This window comes from Otolemur garnettii, unplaced genomic scaffold (assembly GCF_000181295.1).
Source record: "Otolemur garnettii isolate 467f Iridium unplaced genomic scaffold, OtoGar3 scaffold00032, whole genome shotgun sequence".
NCBI lineage: Eukaryota > Metazoa > Chordata > Mammalia > Primates > Galagidae > Otolemur > Otolemur garnettii.
The window spans coordinates 9,436,786-9,459,932 of NW_003852427.1; the positions used below are offsets into that span (position 1 = coordinate 9,436,786).

The 23,147-nt window shown below is 47.8% G+C and overlaps 1 protein-coding gene across 1 annotated transcript; it reads right to left on the reverse strand.

Annotated features, from left to right (window-relative positions):
- RBP1 (retinol binding protein 1) lies at window positions 1-22,807 on the reverse strand. The gene is given in 5 exon segments (XM_003789438.2): window positions 1-250; window positions 1,118-1,219; window positions 21,943-22,121; window positions 22,539-22,641; window positions 22,643-22,807. Coding segments are annotated over 5 exon segments (603 nt in total). The 3' UTR covers window positions 1-196.
- Between the last annotated feature and the right edge of the window lie 340 nt (window positions 22,808-23,147).

Consider the following 23,147-nt stretch of genomic DNA (forward strand, 5'->3'; position numbering starts at 1 on the left):
TACCTTGAACACAGATCACTTTATTGACAGGGCTTTGTTTTAAGCAAAGGAAAAGAGACAAAGCCAGGAGGCAGACTCTTCTAACAGATGCCTGGGGGTGGCTGAACATCTCTGCCTCATGCTGTGCAAAGAGAGGGGAATCCTGGCCCACACACCCACTACACTCATTCCTGGAGACCAGCAGTCTGCCTGGGCCTCAGTGCACCTTCTTGAATACTTGCTTGCAGACAACACCCTGCACTCTCATCTCCTGAAACAAAAGCAGATGCTGGTCATCGGCTAGAGCAAAGTCACACATGGGGCTCAGCGTTGCTAGGGACAGGGTAGGTTTAATTAGCCAAATGTTTAGAAAGCTGGATAAACTGAACAGTGGAGAAGAGGGTCTGCAGTACCCTATGGACAGAGCTGGTTGGGAGCAGATGTGGCTCATAGCTGACCAATAGGACCCGTGGGCCTCCTTTCCCACACCTGCTGCCCTGTCCCCTGATCTAGAGTGAGATTATGGCTTAGAGAAGCTTTGGCCTGTACAATTTGGTATGGTGGGTATATACTGTGTTTCCCCGAAAATAAGACACTGTTTTATACTTATTTTTTCTCAAGAAGACACACTAGGGCTTATTTTCAGAGGATGTCTTCCTCTCCATGCCTCTTCCATCTAGGATCATATCTGCATAGCCATGCCCATCACTAGGTAGGGCTTATATTTAACAAATGCATAGAAATCTTGCCAGGGCTTATTTTTTGGGTAGGTCTTATTTTCAGGGAAACATGGTACATCATTTGGGAGCAAATGTTGGTTTTGCCATTTTCAGGATATACAGTTTGGATGTGTAATCTAACCTTTTCATGCTCCCACATCCTCATCTCTGAAATAGGAACCATATTCCTATTTTGAGAGAATGGAAAGAGAAATGGAATGCAAAAGGCTTAACTCTTACTGATGCTCAGTAGATGTACCTCCTCCCCTTATTCCCCCGATTATACCACTGGGTCGGCCTAAACCTTGAAAACACATTGCTTGTTTTTTGAAGTCACTCAGGCATGTTCTGCAGGCCCTGGAACCTTAACAGTAGTGACAGCCTCTCAGGGCCCAGTCTGGCCCAGCCCAGAAACCTACCAGGTGCAGCTCATCACCCTCAATCCATTGGGTCCAGCCACGTCCCTCCTTCTCGCCCTTCTGCACACATTGGAGCTTGTCCCCGTCCCAGCTCACTGTGGTCTGCCAAGCAAGAAGCACAGTTGTTGGTCCTAAGCAAGCAGGCAGCCGCTGGGGGCTGGGGAGAGGGGCCGCTCCCAACTGTGATGATCCAGCGTGAACTCATGTCAATTTCATTACGGAAAGTTTGCAGCTAAAACTCCCTGTCCACCACATACGTTTATTAAACCATGTATATCAGTTTAAAAATTTATAAAAACCGTTATAAATTTTGTTTAAAGGGGCCATTAGGATGGAAAAAGTCATTGGAGTGGGGCTGTCATTGCAAGAGCTGAGAATAGGGCTGGGGATAGTGGGAAGAGGCTTCTAAGGGCCTAGTCATTGGGGTGGGGCTGTCAATTAGGATGGAAAACGTCACTGGGGTGGGCTGTCGTTGCAAGAGCTGAGAATGGGGCTGGGGATAGTGGGGAGAGGCTTCTAAGGGCCTAGCACAGCCAGCTGGGTGTGGGCAGGGTTCAGGCTCTTCTTGCATCTTGGTGAGGGGAGGACTTCTCAGAGCATCCTGCCCATCCCCAGACATTTTATCCATTTATTCATTGTTTCAACCTTGGCTGGGTCCTGCGATATTTAATAAACCCCATCCCTGCCCTCAAGTGCTCTTCATCTCATGGCGAGAATGCCTTAGATATAAATAACCCCTGTAAGTGCAAATATCAGCCATTCGCTTCCTGCCTGCTCTTCACACTGCCTGTGCTGTCTATAAATCCTCACGACTGTCTATTTGGAGCAGGAGTGAGCATCTTCTTTCACAGGTCAGGTTAAGGGACTTGCCACACTCTCCCAGGTGGAAGAGCCAGGTCAGAACACAGATCTGCGGAGCTCTGCAGCACCCCCGCCCCCCGCTGCACTATGCTGCTTCTTTAAGTGCCCAGTGTCATCAGAGTTACAAGCCAGAGGCTGTGGAAGGCCAGCTGAGAGTCCAGGAAAGGGGAGGCTCAGGAAGAGGAGGCACCATGGCTGGGCTCTGAGGAGGAGGATGGAGCTGAAGGAGAGGAAAGGAGGTGCTGGGGGAGGGTGAAGGCATAGCAGCAGCTGTGCCCAGGACTGATCTGGCAGAAGGAGGGGGAAGGTCCTACTGCCTTTCCTGGGCTCTGCAGAGCATAGATTAGCTGAGACACCTCTTTACCTCTGAGCACTCACACCTGCCCTGTGCACAGTGTGCCCTGCCAGGTGTGGGGCAGCTGAAGGGAAGATAGGCAGGAGGTGGAGGCCCAGCCCCCAGCCTTGGAAATTTCAGTCTTGTTGGAACAGAAAGGGCCCACCCAGGAACACAGTGCTTAGTGTCAGAATTCAGAAGCAAGGCAGACCTGTCCCCTAGCCTAGCCCTATGTCTAGATTGGGACCTATGACCCAGAGCTATGCACAAAGAAGACACGGTGGGCATCTCTCATGTTTCCGGCTGCCACCTCCTCTTGAAAAGCCTTTCCATAGGGGGCTAGTCCATGTTATGAGCCCTGCCTCCCACTGTAGTGGTCAGAACTCTGTTCCTTGTTCACTGTGCAGCTCTGAGCAAATCCATTCCTTCTCTGCACCCCTCTGTTCTCAGAGGCCTGGGCTTTGGAGAGCCACGGTTTAGTTAGGATTCTCATGTTCCCTGCTATTCTCAGCTGAGAGTCAGGACAGTTAGCAACCACCTGGTAAGGATTTGGGAGAGAAGAAATCTGGGAAATAACCCCCAAGACCTCCCATTTGGGCTTGCTGGTCACTACTGCCCTCTGCTGTTGGGATGAAGCCTGCAGCATAATGGGACAGAGAGTGAAGAGGTGTGCTCCCTGGCTTTTCAGAGGAGTAATTCTGACCTTTGTCCCCAGACCCTATTCCAGAGGGACATGGAGCACAAGGGAAGTTGGAGAGGGGATGGATCCCCACAATGGTCCAGAGATTCACTCGGGGCATATATGTCTAGCTCTAAGCCAGAGAGATGGCCCCACCTTTACGTTAGAACATACTGTGGTTGATGTCTGGGAAGACATGTCATGGGCTGACGCTAATGGTGTCATGCCATAAATAAGACAAGATGCCCATTCGCTGCATTTGTGCTTCATTCATGCCAGGCCTGTAAAGGGAAGTGGGACCAAGAAATCTGTCCTCCTGGGAGGCCAAGGCGGGTAGATTGCCTGAGCTCACAGGTTCGAGAGCAACCTGAGCCAGAGCGAGACCTCATCTCTAAAAATAGCCTGGTGTTGTGGCAGTCGCTTGTAGTCCCAGTTACTCGGGAGGCTGAGGTAACAGAATCCCTTGATCCCAAGAGTTGGAGGTTGCTGTGAGCTTTGGCATTATAGCACTCTACAGAGAGCGACAAAAGTGAGACTGTCTCGAAAGAAAGAAAGAAAGAAATCAGTCCTCTACATCAAAGAGTGAGTCAGAACACCTGGTTTCCTCATCAGCTGATCTTCTCTTCCTGTGTTTATCCAGAAGTCTACTTTGCATGTGAGGGGCTCCTGATCCAATCAGAGGTGCAAGAGAGAGAGCTGCTTGTTTTCAGCTATGATACACACACTTTTGTCTTGTCTGGAAACATTAGTCAGGGAGCATAGCCGCACAATTTGTACTGGAAAATAGAAAAATGCTCCCAGAAGAAAATAGTAATAAAAAGAATACATAAAATATTGCTTCTTCAGAGATAATTGTATATGTTACAAGGTATGATATATTTCCAGCCAGTCTTTTTTTCTATCCTTCTGTTTTTATAAAATTAGGATTACATTATTTATGGCTGTGTATCCTCATTTCTCATTTAATGGAAGCAATTTTTCATTTCCTCAAATATTCTCTATAGCATTATTTTAATTGTTATATAATATTCAGGAAATGGTTGCATAATTTGTAAGCCACAGCGCAAAATGAAAATGAGAACTCCCTTGTTCAAAATGGTTAAGAATTTTAAGACGATGACAGCACTAAACCAAATAAGGGGCCCTTCTGAATGTGGGGCCCTGAGGGACTGAGGGTCACAGGCCCCTGACGCTCACCCTGATAGTATTACATTAGACATGCATATTATTTTGCTGACTACCTATTCTTGTATATTAAAGTTGTTTATAATTTTGTACTATTATAAATACGACTTCCTTCTACACATAGTTTTGAACACATTGTTTCCTTATAATAAATTTCCAGAGGAGGAAATGTTGCATCAAAGAATGTGCATACCTTTAATACTTCTGATAAGTATTGCCAACTTGATCGCCAGAAAGCTCAGGTGTAAGTCATTATGAAAGCTTTGAGATACACAAAAATTAAGAAATGTAAAATCTACATAGGTGGAAACAAATGAGGCCTTCCCAGCAACACGGATAAGCCAAGCGAGTTGAAACTTGCACAGGTAAATCAGAAAGGATGCTTTCTGATTTTTCTGTTTACTGTTTCTTGAAAATGAAATAATGGACCATTATTCAGAGTCTGTCTCAAAATTTTCGTAATGACCCACAAACATGTTTACCTTCCAACACCAGTGTCAGAGAATGAACATGAAGAGATGTTTGTAATGGTAAAGCAGGCATTTGCTCCTTTGCCACTGTGCCTCTCTTTGGTGGTGATCACTTGTCATCTCTTAACAAGGGCTACTGGGATATAAATAATCATTCTTTAACCCAGAATAAAGACGGATGGCAGAATTTCAGGCATCATGGTAGATCTAGGGACAGAGGGAACAGAAGCCTATTCGAGCACAGAAAAGCCTTTCTTAGAGCCCTACAAATCAGATCTCTTAAAGGGAAGGATCCCTCTCCCATGAATACTACATCAGCTTCCAAGGAAGCACTTTTTTAACCCCAAACTTATGTTCACTCTGAACCTGGGTGAATTGCACAGATCAGAGATTATTCTTGATTATACTAGATGGAGATGAGTGGCTGAGCTCAGAGAGGTTATGTGACTTTCTTAGTGCCACCTAGGAATAATTTGGGCTGGAATATAGGTCTCACATGACTTAGCACTCACTTATTTCCAACCCAAAGCAGGGCAGCCACCAGGTGCCTGCTAAAGTCTTTAGAGAAGTGGGTCTCAACCTTCCTAATGCTGTGAGCCTTTAATACAGTTCCTGTGGGTCGAGACCCATAGGTTGAGAACCACTGCTTTAGGGGCAGCAGAAAATAATATGGGCATTATGTTAAGACCCTGAGCAGTCTCCTGGCACGTACTCCAGTTCAGTCCAACCACTGTAGGGTGTGGGTGCTGGGAGTCAGAAGGGGGTCTTAAGGCTCTTTCTTGTAAAGAGATCCCCACAGAGAAGTTCAGACAGAGAACCAGCCAGGCTGTTAAAGCCCGATGTGACCGGTCCTGGGATCAGGGACGCACAGGGGCTGGGTTAGCCATTGGGGACTCCTGATTCTTAAAGGGGTTTTAAAAAGTGTAAGAGGCATTTGGGGCAGAGTGAATAAGGAATTATGTTGGGGGGCTGAGAAAGAGACAAGCCAGTAGGCGGTAGAAGCCTATGCTGGAATTAAGGGGGAATGAGGCTGTAGGGTGCGGCGGGTAGACAGGCCACAGTGCCAGACTGAGAAACTCAGATCGTGGCCTGGATCATGTTGTCAATGCCTGTCTTTGCTGCCTGTGCCACTCAGTTTGATCCAGTATTGGCAGCAGAGGACATGTTCCTTGGCATCAGTGAGAGCTGAGTCCTCTCTTCCTGGCTATGTAGGACAACACTGGGTACTAGATTGACCTTTCTGAGCCTCAGTGCCCTTAGCTGCAAAAGAGGGCTAAATGATAACTGTGGTAGACGTTCCACTGGTAGCCCCTGATGGATCATGTGATATCCATACCCTTGTGAAGTCCCTCCCCACATTGGCTTGGCTTGGCTATGTGACTTGCTTTGGCCAGTGGGACATTAGCAAGCATGACGTAAGCAGGGCCTTCATAAGTACTTGTAGGCTGTGGGGTGGTTCTCTTGGAATCCTCTCCTTTTGAAACCTAGCAGTCATGCTTTAGGACTGTCCGACTGTTCTGCTGAAGAGAGAGGCCTCATGGAGAAGCCCTGGGGATGAGAGGAGAGGCCGCTGGCCAGGGGCTGGGGCATCCAGCTGAGCTTCCAGCTGAGCACAGCCAGGAGGAGCTAAAGAGCTTCAGTTAACCCCACCATCATGAGAACACACAGTTGCTGTTATTACATTTTGAGGCAGTTTGTTACATGGCATTAGATAAAACACTTACTTTCCCAGGTTGTTCTGAGAACTTGAGAGATTATTCAGAACATGCATGGTACTGGCACATAGGAGGCACTAGGGAATGGTACCTGTGATGCCCAGAGCTTAGATGAGGATGGGGTATGCTTGTTAAGAATGAACAGTAACTGAAGTCTTTATTTTTTTCAAAGAATTGGAGACTTTTGAAGCAGCGGTGCACTTGCTATTCATGTTGGCTAAATTTCTTGGAAGCTCCTTCTTATTCCAGGAGACCTGGATGCAAGAGGAGGGCTTTCAGAGGCTGCCTGCTGAGCACTGCCACACCTGCTCCCCCTAAATTTTACCAGTTTTTATTTAAGCAGCAGATTTACTTGGAGACTCCCCACTGATAGCTGTGATGGTTGGCAGTGTGATGCAGTTCTCCCACTCAGTACCCCATGTTCGATTTTGGTAGGACTGGATTTTTCTTTTTAAGCTGTTTATCTACAGCAGTATTTTTCAAGGTTTTTCTTTTTAATCTCATGGCACACTTGAACTTATAGTTAAACTTCCACAGCACACAAATTATATTGATCAAAAAAAGAGTAAAAAAAAGAATATACTTACTGTGCCTCGAACTTCTTTTGCAAATAATTTAATTAATGATCTTTAAAAAATTTTGTGGCACCCCTAAGATCCTCTCATAACACCCTAGTGGGCCATGGCACACTGACTGAAAACCACTGATCTAGAGGGAACAAGCCAGCCATTTCCCAGAGGATCACATTTGTCATAGAACAGAAAAAAGGAGTGGGGAGGGGGCTGAGAGGAAGGCAGTCATTTAAAGTAAAGGAGAAGAAAAAGGAAATGAGTAATGCTGCAAGGGGAATGGGTAACAAGCCATGGTAACTCATTTTCTTATGATGCAAAATATAACTTTTAGTAACAACCTTCCTCAGGACTCAAGTCTGTATTCCATGACCTCCCTCTGAAGTCAGCAGCCAGCCACCTTTGCTACGTCAGGGCCAGCGAGCAGTCTGGGACAAGGATTCAGCCTTACCTGAATGCCAGATCTGAAAAGGGTCTTTAAGAGGTCATTTAATCCAGTTCCCTAGATTAATACAATTAATCTGGGTCTAAAGGGGGAAATTTCAGGAAGGTGCACGTTCCTGGTGCTCCCCAAGTCTCTCACAGGAAAGATAAACACCTGTAACACCTGTGGGGTGAGGTGGCCATGGGTACAGACCAAGGGGCTGGGCAGTGCTGCTGCCCCACCCCCTCCACGGGCTCTGGGAGCCCACCTTAGAAATGAAATCCAGACAAATCCAAAACAAGGTGAAGGAAGGGCCATCTGCAACTCACCTCCTCACCAGGATTCTCACCCCATAGCCTACCTGAAAATCTGCAAATAGGTTACAGCCCAGGGAAGCTGCTTGTAAAGTGAAGCCAGTTTAACTTTTCTATTAAAAACTAATAATAACTCACATCACTTTGGCTTTGTCAGCAGTTTTCCCAGAGAGACATGTGTCAACAGATGAATGAAGACAGCTTTGCACCACAATGACAAGGGACTGTCACTTCAAAGCCATTATCTATCTCCTCTGACCACTTAGAAACCCCAGGTGACACTGCTATCTGGGCTCAATGACACAGAAAGCCCAGCTCCTACGGGCAGCCTGAGTTAGCGTGTCTCAGTGATGTTGTGAGGCTGCTTGCCTTGCTCAGGTGACTGGTACTGGGAGTGACATACAACTCCCCCTAAGTGGAACCACGTTTTGGCAGAGACCTAGCATGGCCTGTAAATGGTAGGATTCGACTTGGCTGTTAGGAAACTTGTGATATTTGTTAAAACTCCCGCATGCCCCACAACACTCATTCGCAAGAGCAGGGACGATGGGTCACTGGCCCTCTGTGTTCATCTACCGGGCCCTTAGCAGGCCCTTAATGGACCTACCTCTGGAGGGGTGGCACTCCATCCCACTGGCTCTGTGGTCCCAGAGCCAAACTGTAGGAGGTGAGACTTTTCCACAGTGATACTACTTGCAAAGGTGAGAGCCACGACTGACCCAGGTCTGACCCCAAAACGCATGTCTCTTAGGTTTGGGGGTAAATTTAAAAAAACAGGCAGTAAGTAGATACTTTCTATACATAATGTGAATTGTTAGAAGATGAAAATTGGCCTTTTTTTCCTCGAGCTTGCTTTTAAAATGTGCCTTTCCCTTTGAGGGTATGTGTGTTCCTGGGGCAATAGAAAGTTTTCAGTGTCTGGTGCTTGTATTAAAGAACTGATTTGGAGGGGAGGACAGTGAAGGTAACAGAGAACTTGCCAAGTGCTGGGTGCTGTGCTGGGGGCTCTCCACAATGTTTCACTTAATCTTCAAGCTTTAGAGCTGATGAACATTAGGCTCATATAAGTAACTAGCCAGTCACCTAAGGGTAAGGGTTGCGCTGTCACTTGAACCCAGAAGTAAAGGCCAGGCTGGGTGAGGGGGTGGGCAGTGGCTCCTCTTCTCTGGTTCATTCTTTGGGAGTGAGGAGGAGGCTGGCATTACCTAAAATCAGCACATTCAAGGGGAAATGCCAGTTTCACTCTCAAAGCAGATTAAAGCTAAATTAATAAGGCCTTAAAATATGAATGAGTAATTAGAGATGTAAAAGCTGTTAAAATCAACTAATACGAACCAGTAAAGCCACAACAAGGCCTTTGTGGGCCTGAAAGAATGCAATTCTAATACCATAAAGAAGCTAATAGCAAATGATCACACATTTCTTAGGACAAACAAAACGAGAAAATTAAAACTAATAATCTTAACATATTTAGTTTTTTAGAATTGGTTTAAATATTTGGAGTGCTCAAGGACCCACGGAGGTCAAGGTTCTGGATGGGTAGGTGGGAAATGGATTTTAAGAAGGTCCCAGGGCTCTGTGGCACTGAATGACTCATTTAATTTCATGGGTCCAGTACTTAAGGGTGGGCCTAAGGCTGAACTGGACCCAAACTAAGCCATGGGGCAGTTCAGCCTGGAGAGGCAGATGTGAAAAGTAGCAGTGCACCCCTGTGCTCTGTGCTGGGATGGCTGATGGCACTAGATAACAATATGTATCTAGTATTCATCATGCATAGGGCATGGTGTTATGCAAAGTATTTGTTATCAGCTGATTCCTTACAACCTCCCGGAGCAAGGAGCAAGTAATGTGGAGACTGAGGCCTTAAGGTCACCCTGCCATGAAGTGGAGAGATGAGACTTGGCTCTAGAGCCTGTGCTCTTAGCTACTGTGCTCTGCAGCTTCCTCATCTAAGCTGACTCTTGAATGAGCAGGATTCTGCAGCATGGTTGCAAAGGAACGGCATTCAGCAGTTGTGGGTTCCACACTTCCTGCACACCAGCTGTGGGTGCTGACGAGAGGGCGGTAAGGCAAGGACCCCGCTTTCAAGGGCTCACAGACTACTGGACAAAAAAAAGAAGACAGAGAATTCTAGCAGAACACTAAGTTCTGGCAGACAGAGGTGCTAGAGGCTCTGAAAGTAGGAAGGTGCTGTACCAGCTTCTGAGCTGGGGCAGAGGCTTATCAGGAAAGGCTTCCTGGAGGAGGTAAGGTTACAGGTAATGCTGGAACTGATGCCAGAAAGCACCACGGGAGCTGGGTTAAAAAGTGGAGAGAGAAACAAGAGGAACAAGGGAATTCCAGGCAAAGAGAACTACAGGAAAGTCAGGAGCAGCAAGGGCTGCCTGGGGGAGGCTTCCAAATGGTCTTTGTCCAGCTGGACTGTCCTGGTTGACCCTCTTCACACAGATTGGCCCCAGACATCCAACCCCAGAACTGACTGCCTCCCAGCCTCTCTTCTTCCTCACTTCTTATCTTTGTGCTCTGGCTCCAGATTCTTGCTTATCTGCAGGCAGGGCTGCCTCTGCTACCAGGGGTCAGTGCAAGGAATCAATCTGTTATCAGTTCCACCAGCAGTGATCAGGGGGGCCGGAAGAGGGAGGCAGGGGAGGATGTAGAATAAGGGAGGGCATGTCCTGCCAGAGAGTGCTTACAGGGTCACTGAGGCCTCATCTCTTCCACAGGAGCCTCTGGTTCTATTTTTTTTTTTTTTTAAATCTTTCAAGGAAAACAAAAGTAAACAGCTCTCAGAAGGTTAGAGGTACTAGCTTGGTAACCAAGGGAGAGTGAATAGGTCAAGATCTTTTGACTGAGAGCTCCATGGGGTCTGGGATGCTTTTATTCACTGCTGGATACCAGCCCTCAGCTTAGAATCTGTGGCAAGGAAAATGTGCATTGCCATTTCTTGAATCAATGAATGGCAAAAAACATTCCAGTAGTATTCAGTAATTTTTCAGGCAATGAACATCCCCTTTTAAAAAATTTTAAGATACAATATCCCAAGCCATGTGTCTGTTTATTCTTCCATAGATTAGCCTTATAGAAATGGGTTGGCCATTCGAGTGATTTGGCCTTGAGTCTCTATGTGGCTCTGGGGATAGCTTAGGCATTATCCCCAGAGCCACACAGCTAGGTAGAGTGTGAGACACGGTTTAAACTCCCTTCTGCCAAACTCTGAGCCCCTGCTGGCCCACTGTTCCCTACAGGAACATCTTGCTGCTTTGGCTACTGTGGCTGTTGAATAGCACCTGGCAGGCTGTGGGCCTGGGTCTGGTTCAGTCACTGACCAGAGGCTCACTTGCTCAAGCTGGGCACTGAAGTGGGACCCAGTGACAACCCTGGATAGAGCAGGTCTGAGCTCTAGTCCAGCCCCACCTTTTTCTCACTGGGAGACCCTGAATAATATTCCCCACCTTTCTGAGCTCCCACTTCTTCATCTGCAAAATGGGGCCACAGAGCATAGCCATCTGGATGAAATGAAGCAAGGAAGTCCAATGGTCCATCTCAGAGCAGGACATATAAAATATTCAGTAGAAAGCAGTCTCTTTCTGCTCCAGACCTTGCCCAGTCTGTTCTCTGTGGGTGTGGAGAGGCCAGGTCCTTTCAGGCCAATCTCTGCTCTCCTAACCCTGCTAGCTCTTCCCTGGATGGCCAGGTGTCCCTTCACACATGTGACCACACTCAGAATTTGTCTTTTGGAGGCCACAGTTCATGGGATGAGAGGATTAATAATAAAAGCCCACCCTGATGGAACAGTTGCACATCAGGTTTCCCCTTGCACCATTCAGCTAGTGCTCCCCATCAAGTAGGTGTGCCCTGCTTTGTAATTATCCCCCATTCACAGACAAGTAAAGGCACAGAGGGCCTATCCCAGTTTGTAAGGAGAGCAGACATGAGTTTCCCAGGATGATAGTCTGGCAGATCCTGCTGATCTGGCTTCAAAGCTGAACCAGTTACAACTCAGACTGCAAGGCTCCTGGATCAGAGGGAGTTGGGCTGTAGACCAGCAAGAGCTTAAAGGAGGGTCAGGAATAGCTGTCTCTGGCCTGTGAAGCTGGGGTGCTCAGCCAGCAATGTGACCTCCATTGTTGGGAAAATAAGATGCAATCCTGCAACTGATGACTCCATCCCACATCACTGCTTCATCAGGGGATACTCATCTTAGATTTCAAAAGCCTCAGAGAAATTAATCCAGAGCTCTGACTCCTTAAAATAACAAGTGCTCCATCTTGTTCTGGTAACAATCTGGAGTCAGACTGCTTATTTCAAATCCTAGCTCTACCAGCTACCTGACCTCAAATAAGTTGTATCACGGTTCTGCATTCCATTTTCTTCATATATGGTATAGGAAAAATTTCATCATTGTCATCATAGAATTATTGTGATGACTAAAAGAAGGAATGAATGGAAAATGATCAGAGGAATTCCTGGCACATGGGAAATACCCAACAAACTTTAGTTATGTGCATCATTAAATAGCAAGAAGGTCTTGCAGTGATATGGCCAATGACTACCATTTACATAATATATTTGGGGTTCTGCTATTTTCACTTAACATTCATTTAGCGAATACACTGGAGCCCATTGTACTAGGCACCAGAGATATGCAGGTATGGCTCTTGCTCTCTAGAATCTTAAACACAACAACTAGACTCACAAGTACCCTAAGAGCAGCACCTGCAGACAGGGGCCAGGAAGTAAAAAGAGGGAATGGTGGGATGGGGCATCAGGATGGGATCAGTGGAGCAGTTAGGCCTGGGCTGGGTCTTGACCAATGGGTAATTATCTTACTGGGGAAGAGGGAAAGAGATATCCCAGGGAAGTGAGCAGAGAGAAGATGCCAGGAGGATGGCGCATAAAGCTGACTGACTCTGAGGGATGGGGCCAAGAATAGAGGTGAGGGTGGGAACGGGCTGAAGAGCTGGGCAGGGCATGACCTAAGAGCCCAAGTGCCATCTGGCCTTTACCTGTTAGCACTGGGAGCTCCTGGGAGTTTTGAACCAGTGGGTAGCATGATCAGCTTCTCTTTTTATAATGTTAAGGATGGGCTGAAGTGTTGAGCATGGAAGAAGGGAGATCAACGTGAAGATACCGCAGTAATCAAATGAAATAGCCCATGGAAAGTGCTGAGTGTGGCACATGGTAAGCACAAGAAATGTTAATTGATATTATTATTACAGGCAAGAGATGTTCAGAGCAGTGGGGATGGGGAAAAAGAGAGATGTTAAAAAGTAGAATCTAAGCAGCTTGTTGGTTGATTATCCATAAACATTTTTCATTTATCTTCATAGTGATTATTTACATGGCTATGTAGTGGTCTATGGAATTAAAAAGCCACAGTCTTTCTAACAACCTGCAGTTATTTGGTATTTAGGAATAGAAGCCGGAGACATCCTGTTCCATAAACCACACACAGTCAGGAATCAGAGATATCTGAAGTCAAATTCTAAGTTCGTGGGTAACCAGCAGTATGACCTGGTTCCCTGTCTGTCCAGTGGGAGAGTAGCACCTCCCCTCCAGGCTTGATGGAAGACTCAGTAGATACACCCAGAGCAGGAGGGCAGGGGCTACCTCCAGTTGGCCTTCAGACACTGGTTATACTGCTGTGGGTTGTTGAATATTATTCTCAGAATGACATATATCCTTATACAAATGGAATAGTTTTTCTAGAATATAATCTCATTAAGTGGGATACCCGAGTCAAAGAGTAAGATGATTTTCTGAGTCACTGAACACTGCTAGAGATTTTTCTTTTTCTTTTATCTTCTTGGTGCAGGACCAGTTCATTGTAAAGGCAGCAAAGGTGGAGCCTGGGGTCTTTGCAGTCCCTACCTTCATACCCATCTTGTTCATGCAGTTCTTCCCCAGAGTACTCTTCTGCTGTTCTGGGACCCTCAAGTCAGAAAAGGAAGAGGGAAGAAAATGAGGAGGGAAGAGGAAGGAAGGGGAGGAGGGAGAAATGAAGAAGGGAGGGAGGCCAGGGAGGACTCATTAATATTCTTGTATTAAAGGAAGCTAGAGAGCACTCCGCGGCATTTGCATATTAGAGGAAACACCTAGAGAAGTCATTGGATGCACTCTAAGGGTGGCATTTGAGATAGCATGACATAAACCTGGGGTTTCTCTTTGGAGGACAAGGGACAGTGCATGTGTAAGTGTGTGCTTGTATGTGTTCTAGCACAGCTCAATTCATACAACACACATAGCTACCAAATGGTTCCCAGGGAGAGTGCTATTGTAAATCAGACACAGTCCTTGCTCTTAGGGGAGTTTTCAGTCAACCCCAAGTCAAAAATACAAGTAAATCCCTGAGCCTAAGTAAAATACCTGCAAAGGACCTGCAGAGGACCTTCAAAAAAAAAAAAGAAAAAGAAAAGAAAAAGAAACCCTGTAGAGGTTTCCAGAGGACTACTTGCAGTGGGGGAGAGCTGTCCAGAGAAAGGGGTAATCTCCTTTACCCCCTCTTCTCTTCCAGTATAGGGGCCCTTAGTAGTGGTTAGTAGTAGACATCTTCTGGGTGATGACTGGAGAGCTTATGGTTTCACCCACCTCTAGTACCGCCACTGGCACCTATTTGTAAATAAAGAGACACTGAGGCTCAGAGGGACAAATTACTTTTGCCAAGGAAACACAGCTGGAAGGTGGAACCAGGATTTGAATCCAGGTCCATCTCAAAGCCAAAGCTTCTTATAATTGCTCTGTCACACCCCACAACTGTCCAGCTGCGCACACTATCAGTGTCACTTACTTGGACCCTCAGCAGCAAACCATTGTGGACTGCTGCACAATTGGCATCCCCAGGCTGTGTTCTGCCCTTCCCATCTGCACCTGGGACAGGGCTCTCTATTCTTATTCATCCCCCAGAACTGAGCACATTTTACTCCAGCACGGACTTATCACAGTGAATCATAGTGGGTACATCACAGGAACCTCAGCATGGGCCAGCCCATTTCCTTGTTTTTCTTTCTTGGTACTTATCAGAAGCACGGTCCTTGAACCAATAACAGCAGCAGCATCTGGGAACTTGTGAGTTCTCTAAAACAAGTTCTCCAGCCCCACCCTAGACCTTCAGAATCAGAAACTCTGGGCTTGGAGGTATGCTCAAGTTGAGAACTATTGCTCCAACTGCTTATGTGGGTCTTAACCCATAATCTCTGAGGTCTGAATGTCTTAGGATGTTTTTGGATACAAGTGACAGGAAGCCAGCTCAAATAGCTTAAGGGGAAAGAAGGGGAATGCATTGGCTCAAGTACATGGAAAGTCTAGGGATGATGTTGATGTCAGGAACTCCAGTAATCTTTCAATGTTGCATTTGCATCTCTTTTTCTCTCTCTCTTCTCATCTTGTATTTTCCTTCTATTAAGTTTTTCCAGGGAGCCACAGAAGGGTGGGAAGGGAACTGGCCTAAGAGAGCTCCAAGATTACATCATACCGGTTTATCAACCTTTAAGGAATTAGAATTCCCTTCTCTTTCTCAGGGTTCCTAAATTAAATTCCAGGGAAGGGTATGATTGGCCTAATTTGGGTTCTGTGCACAATCAAGTGACAGGCCGTGGGAGACTCTGATGGCCTTGGCAGAAGGGGCTCATCCTAGAAGAGACACTGTACAGTGACTTGCTGCCCTGCCAGGCCCTGCCAGGCAGGTAGGGGTGATCCTGCCCGTACTTCTCTGCATGGGAGCCAGAGAGCAATGTCGGTCAGAAAAACAAACAGCTGAAACTCACTCAGTAAACCCCTGACCCTCATAAAAGATTACACCCTGGCCCTCACTCTGGGGCAGGGATTTCAACCAGTGTGCCTCAGCACACTGGTAGGCCACGGGAGGATCTTACATGTGCCTTGAACAATTTTTAAACATCATCAATTATTTTTGAAAGAAGTTCAAAGCACAGTGAATATATTCCTTTTCTTTACTCTTTTTAAAAAATCAACATAAATGTGCTGTGGAAGTTTAACTATAAGTTCAAGTGTGCTGTGAGATAAAAAAGGGTTGAAAAACACTGCTCTGCGGTATCATAGGCCCTGGCCCCATTCTGCACGCTGTATTGTATCTTCACAAAGTCCTGGCCCCTGTAGTATCTCTATAGTCCTCAGAATTTTCTTTGTAAGGGAGGCTGAGCAACAATCATGATGCCTGTTTTGCAGATGTGAAAACAGAGGCAATGTATCTAATCACTTAATAAGGTTACTCTGTGATGAGGTAACAGAGAATTCAAAACCAGATGTTCTGACTGTGACACCAGGGTTCCTTCTGCTTAGCCTTGACCTTGTCCAAAGTGCACCGCCTACCTCTGGATTATGCTGAGGCTTGCGATAAGGAAGTAGGGTGCTGGTCCTCAGCAAAGCTCTGTGGCAGACCCTATGGTTGGGAGTTTTATAAGCAGACATGTTAGAATCCTTCCTCTGCCACCTGCCAGCTGGGGGACCCGGGGCTGAAAAGGTACTTCATCTCTCTCAGCCTCAGATTCTTATCTGTGAAATGAGTATAATGATACTTATAGAATAATATTGTTATGGGGACCAAAGGAGAAAGAGTACTAAAAGCACTTGGCGCAGGCAAGGCACTTAGTAAATACTGATTTAGTACGTTATTTCCCTTTGTTCTTGCCTAATAAAAACCTAAGTCTAACAAACCAGCGTGATTTTTGAAAGCTACTTTGTGAATTTTATTTGGGTTGCTTTAATTCTTCTTTTTGTAATCCTCAAAAGCATGCTGCTGACACTGATTTCAAAGGTCGGAGAACTTTAGCTAAGACATGAAAGAGATGCTGTGTTTCTATCCTGGAAAGGACCCAGCTGAACGCTGGGTGTCTGATCTGGGCAGGGGCAGCTCTCAGAGGCTCCCAAGTTCAACTGCATTCTCAGCCCAGCAGCCTAGGGAGTTAATTTCGCCAGTGGCATTGTGTTTTTAAAATAAGAACTAAAAAAAAATCTCTTTAATGGGTCAAGAACAGGAACAGAAAGCTGGCAAGAGTTTAAACGAAAGTGTTAACAGTGGATTTCATGTATTACCATATGTAATTAGATGGACGGATGGATGGATGGATGGAAGTAAGGAAGTCAGGGACAGAAGGGAAGGAAACATAGTTAAAAAATGAATTCAGAAAACCTGTAACTGCTGATAAGGAAAAATGCCTGAGAAATATCATTGAGTGAAAAACACATACGCAGAGAATGGATTCTTTCCCTTCCCTCGCCTCCCTCCCTCCCTCTTTTGGTTTCTTCTTTCTTTTCAGCTTTAGATGGATATATCTATCAATTGAACAATCCAGAGACAGATAACTTCTTACATGTTTGAGGAAGATTTGCAGGCAGGCCCACCAGAAACAGTAGCAACCTCTGGGGAGTGGGAACAGGGCCAAGTAGGGGAAGGGGTCCTGTCCTTTTCAGCCCACACTTTCTTGTGCTATTTGAATTTTTTCTTTTAAAAACAAAACAAAGAAAGAGACAGTGGGGCAGAGGGTAGAAGTGGGAGGCAGGCCCTGAGGAGGGGTCATCCTGAGTTCAGCGCTGGTCCTGAAGGCAAGGCCTCAGCCAGAGGAGGAGGTGCCTGGCTCCTGAGTGAACAAAGCTGCCTCCTCCAGGGGAAAGTGACCCAGTGTCCACAGCGGGATGACAAATGGCCCTTCTGCCACCACCACACAGAGCCAGGCTCACGGCTGTGATTCCCAGCCCAGGCTCCTCTCCCACCAAAGCTGTTCATTCCAGGGGGCTTGGAGACAAAGAATAAGAACCATCCTATGGGACTCCCTGGGAATACCATTCTAAGTTAAAGAGAAACTTCCTTTCCCAGGACTCCACCCTGTCAAGCCCCACACATGTTATAGTCAACAAATGATATTGGCTTCTTGTTGGGACTGATACCACATTTTAGTAGACAAAGGCATGTCGGAAGCAATAGACAAAACCTATGTTTTTTCAGCCAAGGCCAGCCTTTCTGCATTTCCATCAAAATGATAGCCCCTGCTGTTTGTGGTTCATACACATACAAAATCTGAATAGACAGGACTGGAAATGTGAGCTGTGTGATTCAGAACAACACAGATCTGAATCCCTCCACCCCTCGGCCTGGGGAGAGGCCCCAGAGCCATTTCAGGTGATTCTGGGAGTGTATTGCATTGTTGTTAGGGGTCAGGCAATGGACCAAACCAGCCAGGGGCCCATGGCCCACTATACCTAATTTTATAGTTTTTCCACTTTTTGCAGAGACACAACCAAATACACAGAGATTTTCTGTACTCCAAAGCAGTGGTTCTCAATCTCTGTTTGTGTAAGAACCACCTGGAGGGCTTCATGAAACTGACTGCTGGCCCCACTCCCAGAGTTTCTCATTCAGTAGTCCAGGGATGTGGCCAGAAAACTTCTATTTCTAAGATGCTGCTGGTTTCTCTGCTTTGGGACCCAGAGATTTAAAGAACACACAGTGCAAACAGTGACAAATGGCCACTTGGTCCTTGACTTGAGGTTAATGGTGGGGTGAGGACTGCTACCTGAAGAATGGTGATGGAGAATGTCCCATCTAAAGGAAGCAATATTCTAGGGAGCACAAGACGCAGGCATAAAAGGATACCCAGTGCTGTCAGCTCTCTTGGAACAGCTAGAAATATGGATATTCTATTAAATCTTAGAATCTTTGGCAAGCCTTGGCAACTGACTGAAGTTTTTCAAACATTGTTCAGGCCAAACCAAACACATCTGTAGGCTGGATTTCATCCTCTGGCTGTTGTTCTAGAATACAGATAAAGTTCCAATGGAAAAGAGGCAGGACCAGAGACCTCTGAGCCAGCAAGCCTCTGGCCCTTTGGGGAGGAATGTCAACCTGGCCACACCTGTCCCAGCAGGGACTTCTGGAGACCTGTTAGGGTCACATCTAGGCTCCCTATCAGGTCCCCTGGCTCTCCTCTGCCAAAGCCATGCCTTACACGCCTCCCATGCTGAAGCCTTTGCAGTCTGCCCTCTCTCACTTCAGAAACCCCCTCCCCTCTGTGCATATGGTTCCCTCTGTCTGGAAGGTTCTTATCCCCTTCACATCTACTCTAATTCTTACTGGTTCTTCAAGGCCTCCCTTAGGTGTTATCCCCTCTAGGATCTTCCCTGATCACTGCTTTCCCCTCTAGCTCTGTGCTTCTCAGCCCCCTGTGCTCCCATCACAAGCTGGGCTGTAACGCCCTGAAGATGCATTTGTCCTCTCCACTGGGTTGGGCCTCCAGAAGGCCTTGCTGCTACTGCAACCCTGGGGCCAAGCCCAGGACCTAGTGTGGGACAGCTCGGAAATAACATTTACCAAATGCTGTTCTCTTGGCCTTGGCCTTCCTCTTGGCCCCTTTCTGTTTGCTTGACTACTTCCTGTCTCTCCTTCAAGTCATATCTCAGTCTCCACTTCCTGTGGGAACCTTCCCTGACCTTCTAGACTAGGGAGGGAGTGCTTCTCTGTCCCCATTAGCACACTGTCCACTACAGTGATGCTGGATGCTTTGATCAGCCTCCCCCCCACTGTACTCCCTGAGGGCAGGAATCAGTAACAAAGGAGCTCCAAAGACAGAGTAAACACCATGAGATGCCCAGAGAAGAACAAAAAAAAAAAACAGGTGAATGAATGATCCCAAGTGAGAATGAGACTCCTGTGATGTGCTGGGAATAAACTTTTCTGGGCCTTTGCTCCAGGCTGGTGGGTACTGAACGTGTAGGGGTGGCTCCCCTCCATTCATAGTGTCAGGCCCCAAAGTTGCTGCAATTTTATCATCCTACATTCATCCTGCCATGCTCTTTCTAGAGGTTCACGCTGCACACCAGCCACAGGTAGCACTGAGAAGGACTTGTCTGCACTGCAGGGGGAACGGAGCAATGGTGTCATCCCACCTTCAACAGGCCTCCCACCTCCCACGCCCCACAGGTGAATCAGTGGCTGTGTACTTGGGATGGGGCCTCCTTGAGTCTTGGAGGAGTGACAGTGACTCTGAGTCCTTGCCCAGTTTCAACTAGTTGTCAGCTGCTGGCTCCACTGTCTGCTCACCTACCAGGCACCTGACTCTGTGTTGTGACAAGAAGGTGGCCATTGTCCCTTCCTTTATATCCCAAATCCTCCCTTCTACCTCCTCTGCTCCACATTCCATACCCCCACTGCTCTTTGCTTTTTATTTACAATTAAGTACAAAAGTCACTTCCCCACAAAGCCTGGGATCCTCTCCTCTGGGTGCTGTTAATCTCCCATCCCCCACCCCATGCTTTCCTTTGTCATGCTGTGTTGTTGCTGTTTGTGTTTCTGTCTCTGCCACAAAGACTGTGAGTTCTTGGACATGAGGGACTGTGACTTGCTCCACTATACAGTGCCTGGGGCAGTAACCAGCATGTGAGAGAAGCAGTGCGTGCAGAGCAGTGGTTAACTTCTCTGCCACTTACTGAACCTCCCCAATGTCACATAACAAGAAACTTGCCTGGGTTTTCTTATTTTTTTTAAATATGTTTGAAGAGGGTATTGTGCAGATTGAGTGAGTTAATATAACATTTCAACAGTACCTGGTACATAGTAAGCACTGGATGAGTACAGCACTCACTAGTATTATGTGATCAATGAACGTTTCACGTCTTAATGGATGAGGGAAAAAAATGAAAGTGAAGATAATTAGCCACGTATGAGCCAGCATATTCAGAATTATGGTGACCCCAAAGGAAGAGCCATTTGATGTGTTCTGTGGATTCCCAAAGAATGAGTTGGGGCTGCAGGGGGGTGGAGCAGAGATGAAGAAGGCGGACCCTCTCTGAAGGTCTCTGTTCCCATTGTGACACTGTGAGTCTGTCCAGCAGATTAAGAGGCCCTGCCACTTTTAAAGGCACAACCTGACATTTCCCTGCAACAATAGTGTTTTCTCCCAAGAGTGGTCCCTCCAAGGCACTCCCTGCTGACTCCCCCCTCCTACTGATCATTCCAAAGAGCAGACTCACATACCACTCCTGACTGTCTTCAGAAGGGTAAACAAGGTGGGGGATGAGTCACCCAGCCTGAGCTCCTTATTCCCAGACATTGGCATCCCTTCAGCCATAGTTCTGACAAACCTCAGCTAACTGGTTTCTGCAAAGGCTACCAGCAGAGGAGCCTGGCAGGGAGCAGGAGTGCAGGTGTCAACATCAGAAAGCCGAGGGTTCAAGTTCTGTCAAGTCTCTCCCTCCTTCTGAGCCTCAGTTGCCATGGAATGTGGGGTTACTTATCCCTGCCTCATTGGGCTGTGGTGGAAAATGACTGGCACAGTGTAGGGCACACTTCAGACCAGCAGTAAAGACCCTTGATAAATAATGGGCCAGGACTGGTGAGGACCCCATCATTAAACAAGGTAACCTGGGCTGACCCTAAGCCAGCTCTGGACCCAAGACCATAGAAGGGAGAATGGGAGTGCTCTGACCTCCCAGCCACCCGATGTTGATGGAGGCCTGGAGCTGACCTTCCTGAGTCTGTTGTGGCAGCACTAATTGGGGTGTCCCCAGTCACCAGCTTCCTACCATTGGTGGAGGGGAGGCTAAAGTTGTTACTTTCCCCAACTCCTGGTCCTCTGGCCTGGGCTGCAGGGGCACTGACCTATTAAATGGGTATCTGCAGGAGGTTCAAAGGAAGCTTTGGACAGTGGATGACAGCGATGGGCCAGGAGGCAAATCCCAGCTTTGGGGGCAGGGGATGGCAGGCCAGAGGGCTTCCAGCAGAGATCAAGGTGCTCCCAGCTTCCTAGGCTTTGCACTAGGTCATAAAGGAAGTTTACAGTTCAGGAGGACTCCGTGTTTCTTCATTCTTTCCTCCTTTCTTCCTCTCCCTACCCCCCACACTCCCCAACCCCACCATCCCACAGCCAGCCAGAGATGAACAGAGTGTTACAGATTTGCTGGAATTCCAGCCCAGCCCTTCCCCAGCAGTGCTACTACAGACTTGTTACCTCATCTTTTTGCGACTGTTTCTTCACCTGTAAAATGGGCCTACTCATGCCTCTAAAAGCCCGCGAGAGGCTTAGGCAAGGTCACGTGTACACAGTGGCTGGAAGAGTGCCTGGCCACATCGCTTACTCAACAAATGGCAGCCTCTACAACTAGTGTTACCGCCTCATGAGTCCTCGCTGCCTACCTTGGGGGCCGGAAATGGGAAATTTGGGGGTGCCCCCGTAACACAAGGGCCCTCGGTCCCCTCTCAGGTGAACTAGTCCAGCCCTTGGTCGGACCCCTGTGCAGTGGACCCTGGGCCTCGCGAGTGCTCACCATGCACTTGCGGTCATCTATGCCCGTCAGATCCTCCTCGAACTCCTTCCCGACCTGGAAGTCCATGATGTAGTTCCTGAAAGTGCTCAGCGTGCGGATGATCATATGGTCGCCGTCCTGCAGAATCTCTTTGTCTGGTTTCAGCAAGTTGGCAATTTTGCGCAAGGCCACGTTGACATCTGCAGCGGGTCGGGAGGATAGAGAAGGGCAAAGAGTTGGCAGGAAAACTCAGACAACTGTTACCAAGGTAGCGGGCCCCAGAAGCCTGTCAGCCCCAAACACTGCTGGGGTTCCCAGGGCTTTGCGCCCCTTAGCGCAGTCTTTCCCGCTGCCTGTGCCTCCCCCTACCCTTGGCAATAAAGTTTTCTGCCCTTATGTTAACCCTTTCAAAACATAAAACTGGCGACCAAGCACAGCTTTACTAATGAAATTACCCCGTCGATTAGTCCTAACAACCCCGCGTCTTCCAGCGCGCTGCCCGTCGGCGCCCTCGGAGCGGATCGAGGACACCCTTTCTGGCGCCCGGGCGCAGCAGGCGGCGGCTCCGCGGAGGCAGCGGGAAGGGCGCCCCAGCCCGCACCGCGGGCAGCGCTTACCGAGCGCTCGAAGGTACTCCTCGAAATTCTCGTTGGCCAGCATTTTCCAGTACCCGGTGAAATCGACCGGCATTTTGGGAAGTGACCAGGGCCAGTCCGCCACGCAGCTGGAAGGGGCGGCTCTGGGCTCTGCAGGGGCAGCGGCTGCGGCTGCGGCTGCGATCCGGATGGTGGGCAGCCAGAAAATGCGCGCCCTGCGGAGACTGGGGTCTCGGTTGGGCGGCGACCGCTGGATTCCAGGCGCGCACAAAGCCCGCCCGGGGATCCATTGTAGCGGTCGCTCCTCCCCCTTGGAGAGGGCGGGGCAGAGACGCGGGGGCCGGGACCGGTAGGTTAGAAGGCCAGGTTTGTTCCTGGCTGGCTGCCACCTTCGTTCAGACCTTCAGCTCATTTCCCCTATAAAGGAAGAGGAGCTGATGGGAGGTAGGGAGTTGCTTTGTTGTCCCCCCAGCACTTCGGTTCCTGAGGAATTCCTTCAAGCTCCCTGAACTTCTCACGCTCTGAGGCCACTTGAGGGTTGGGAAACAGACTCCTGGGTGTGCTTGGAGTGATTAGGAAAAGAGGCCACTTATGGGCCTTTGTCTAAAGCTCCCGCTCCAGTGCTCCAGT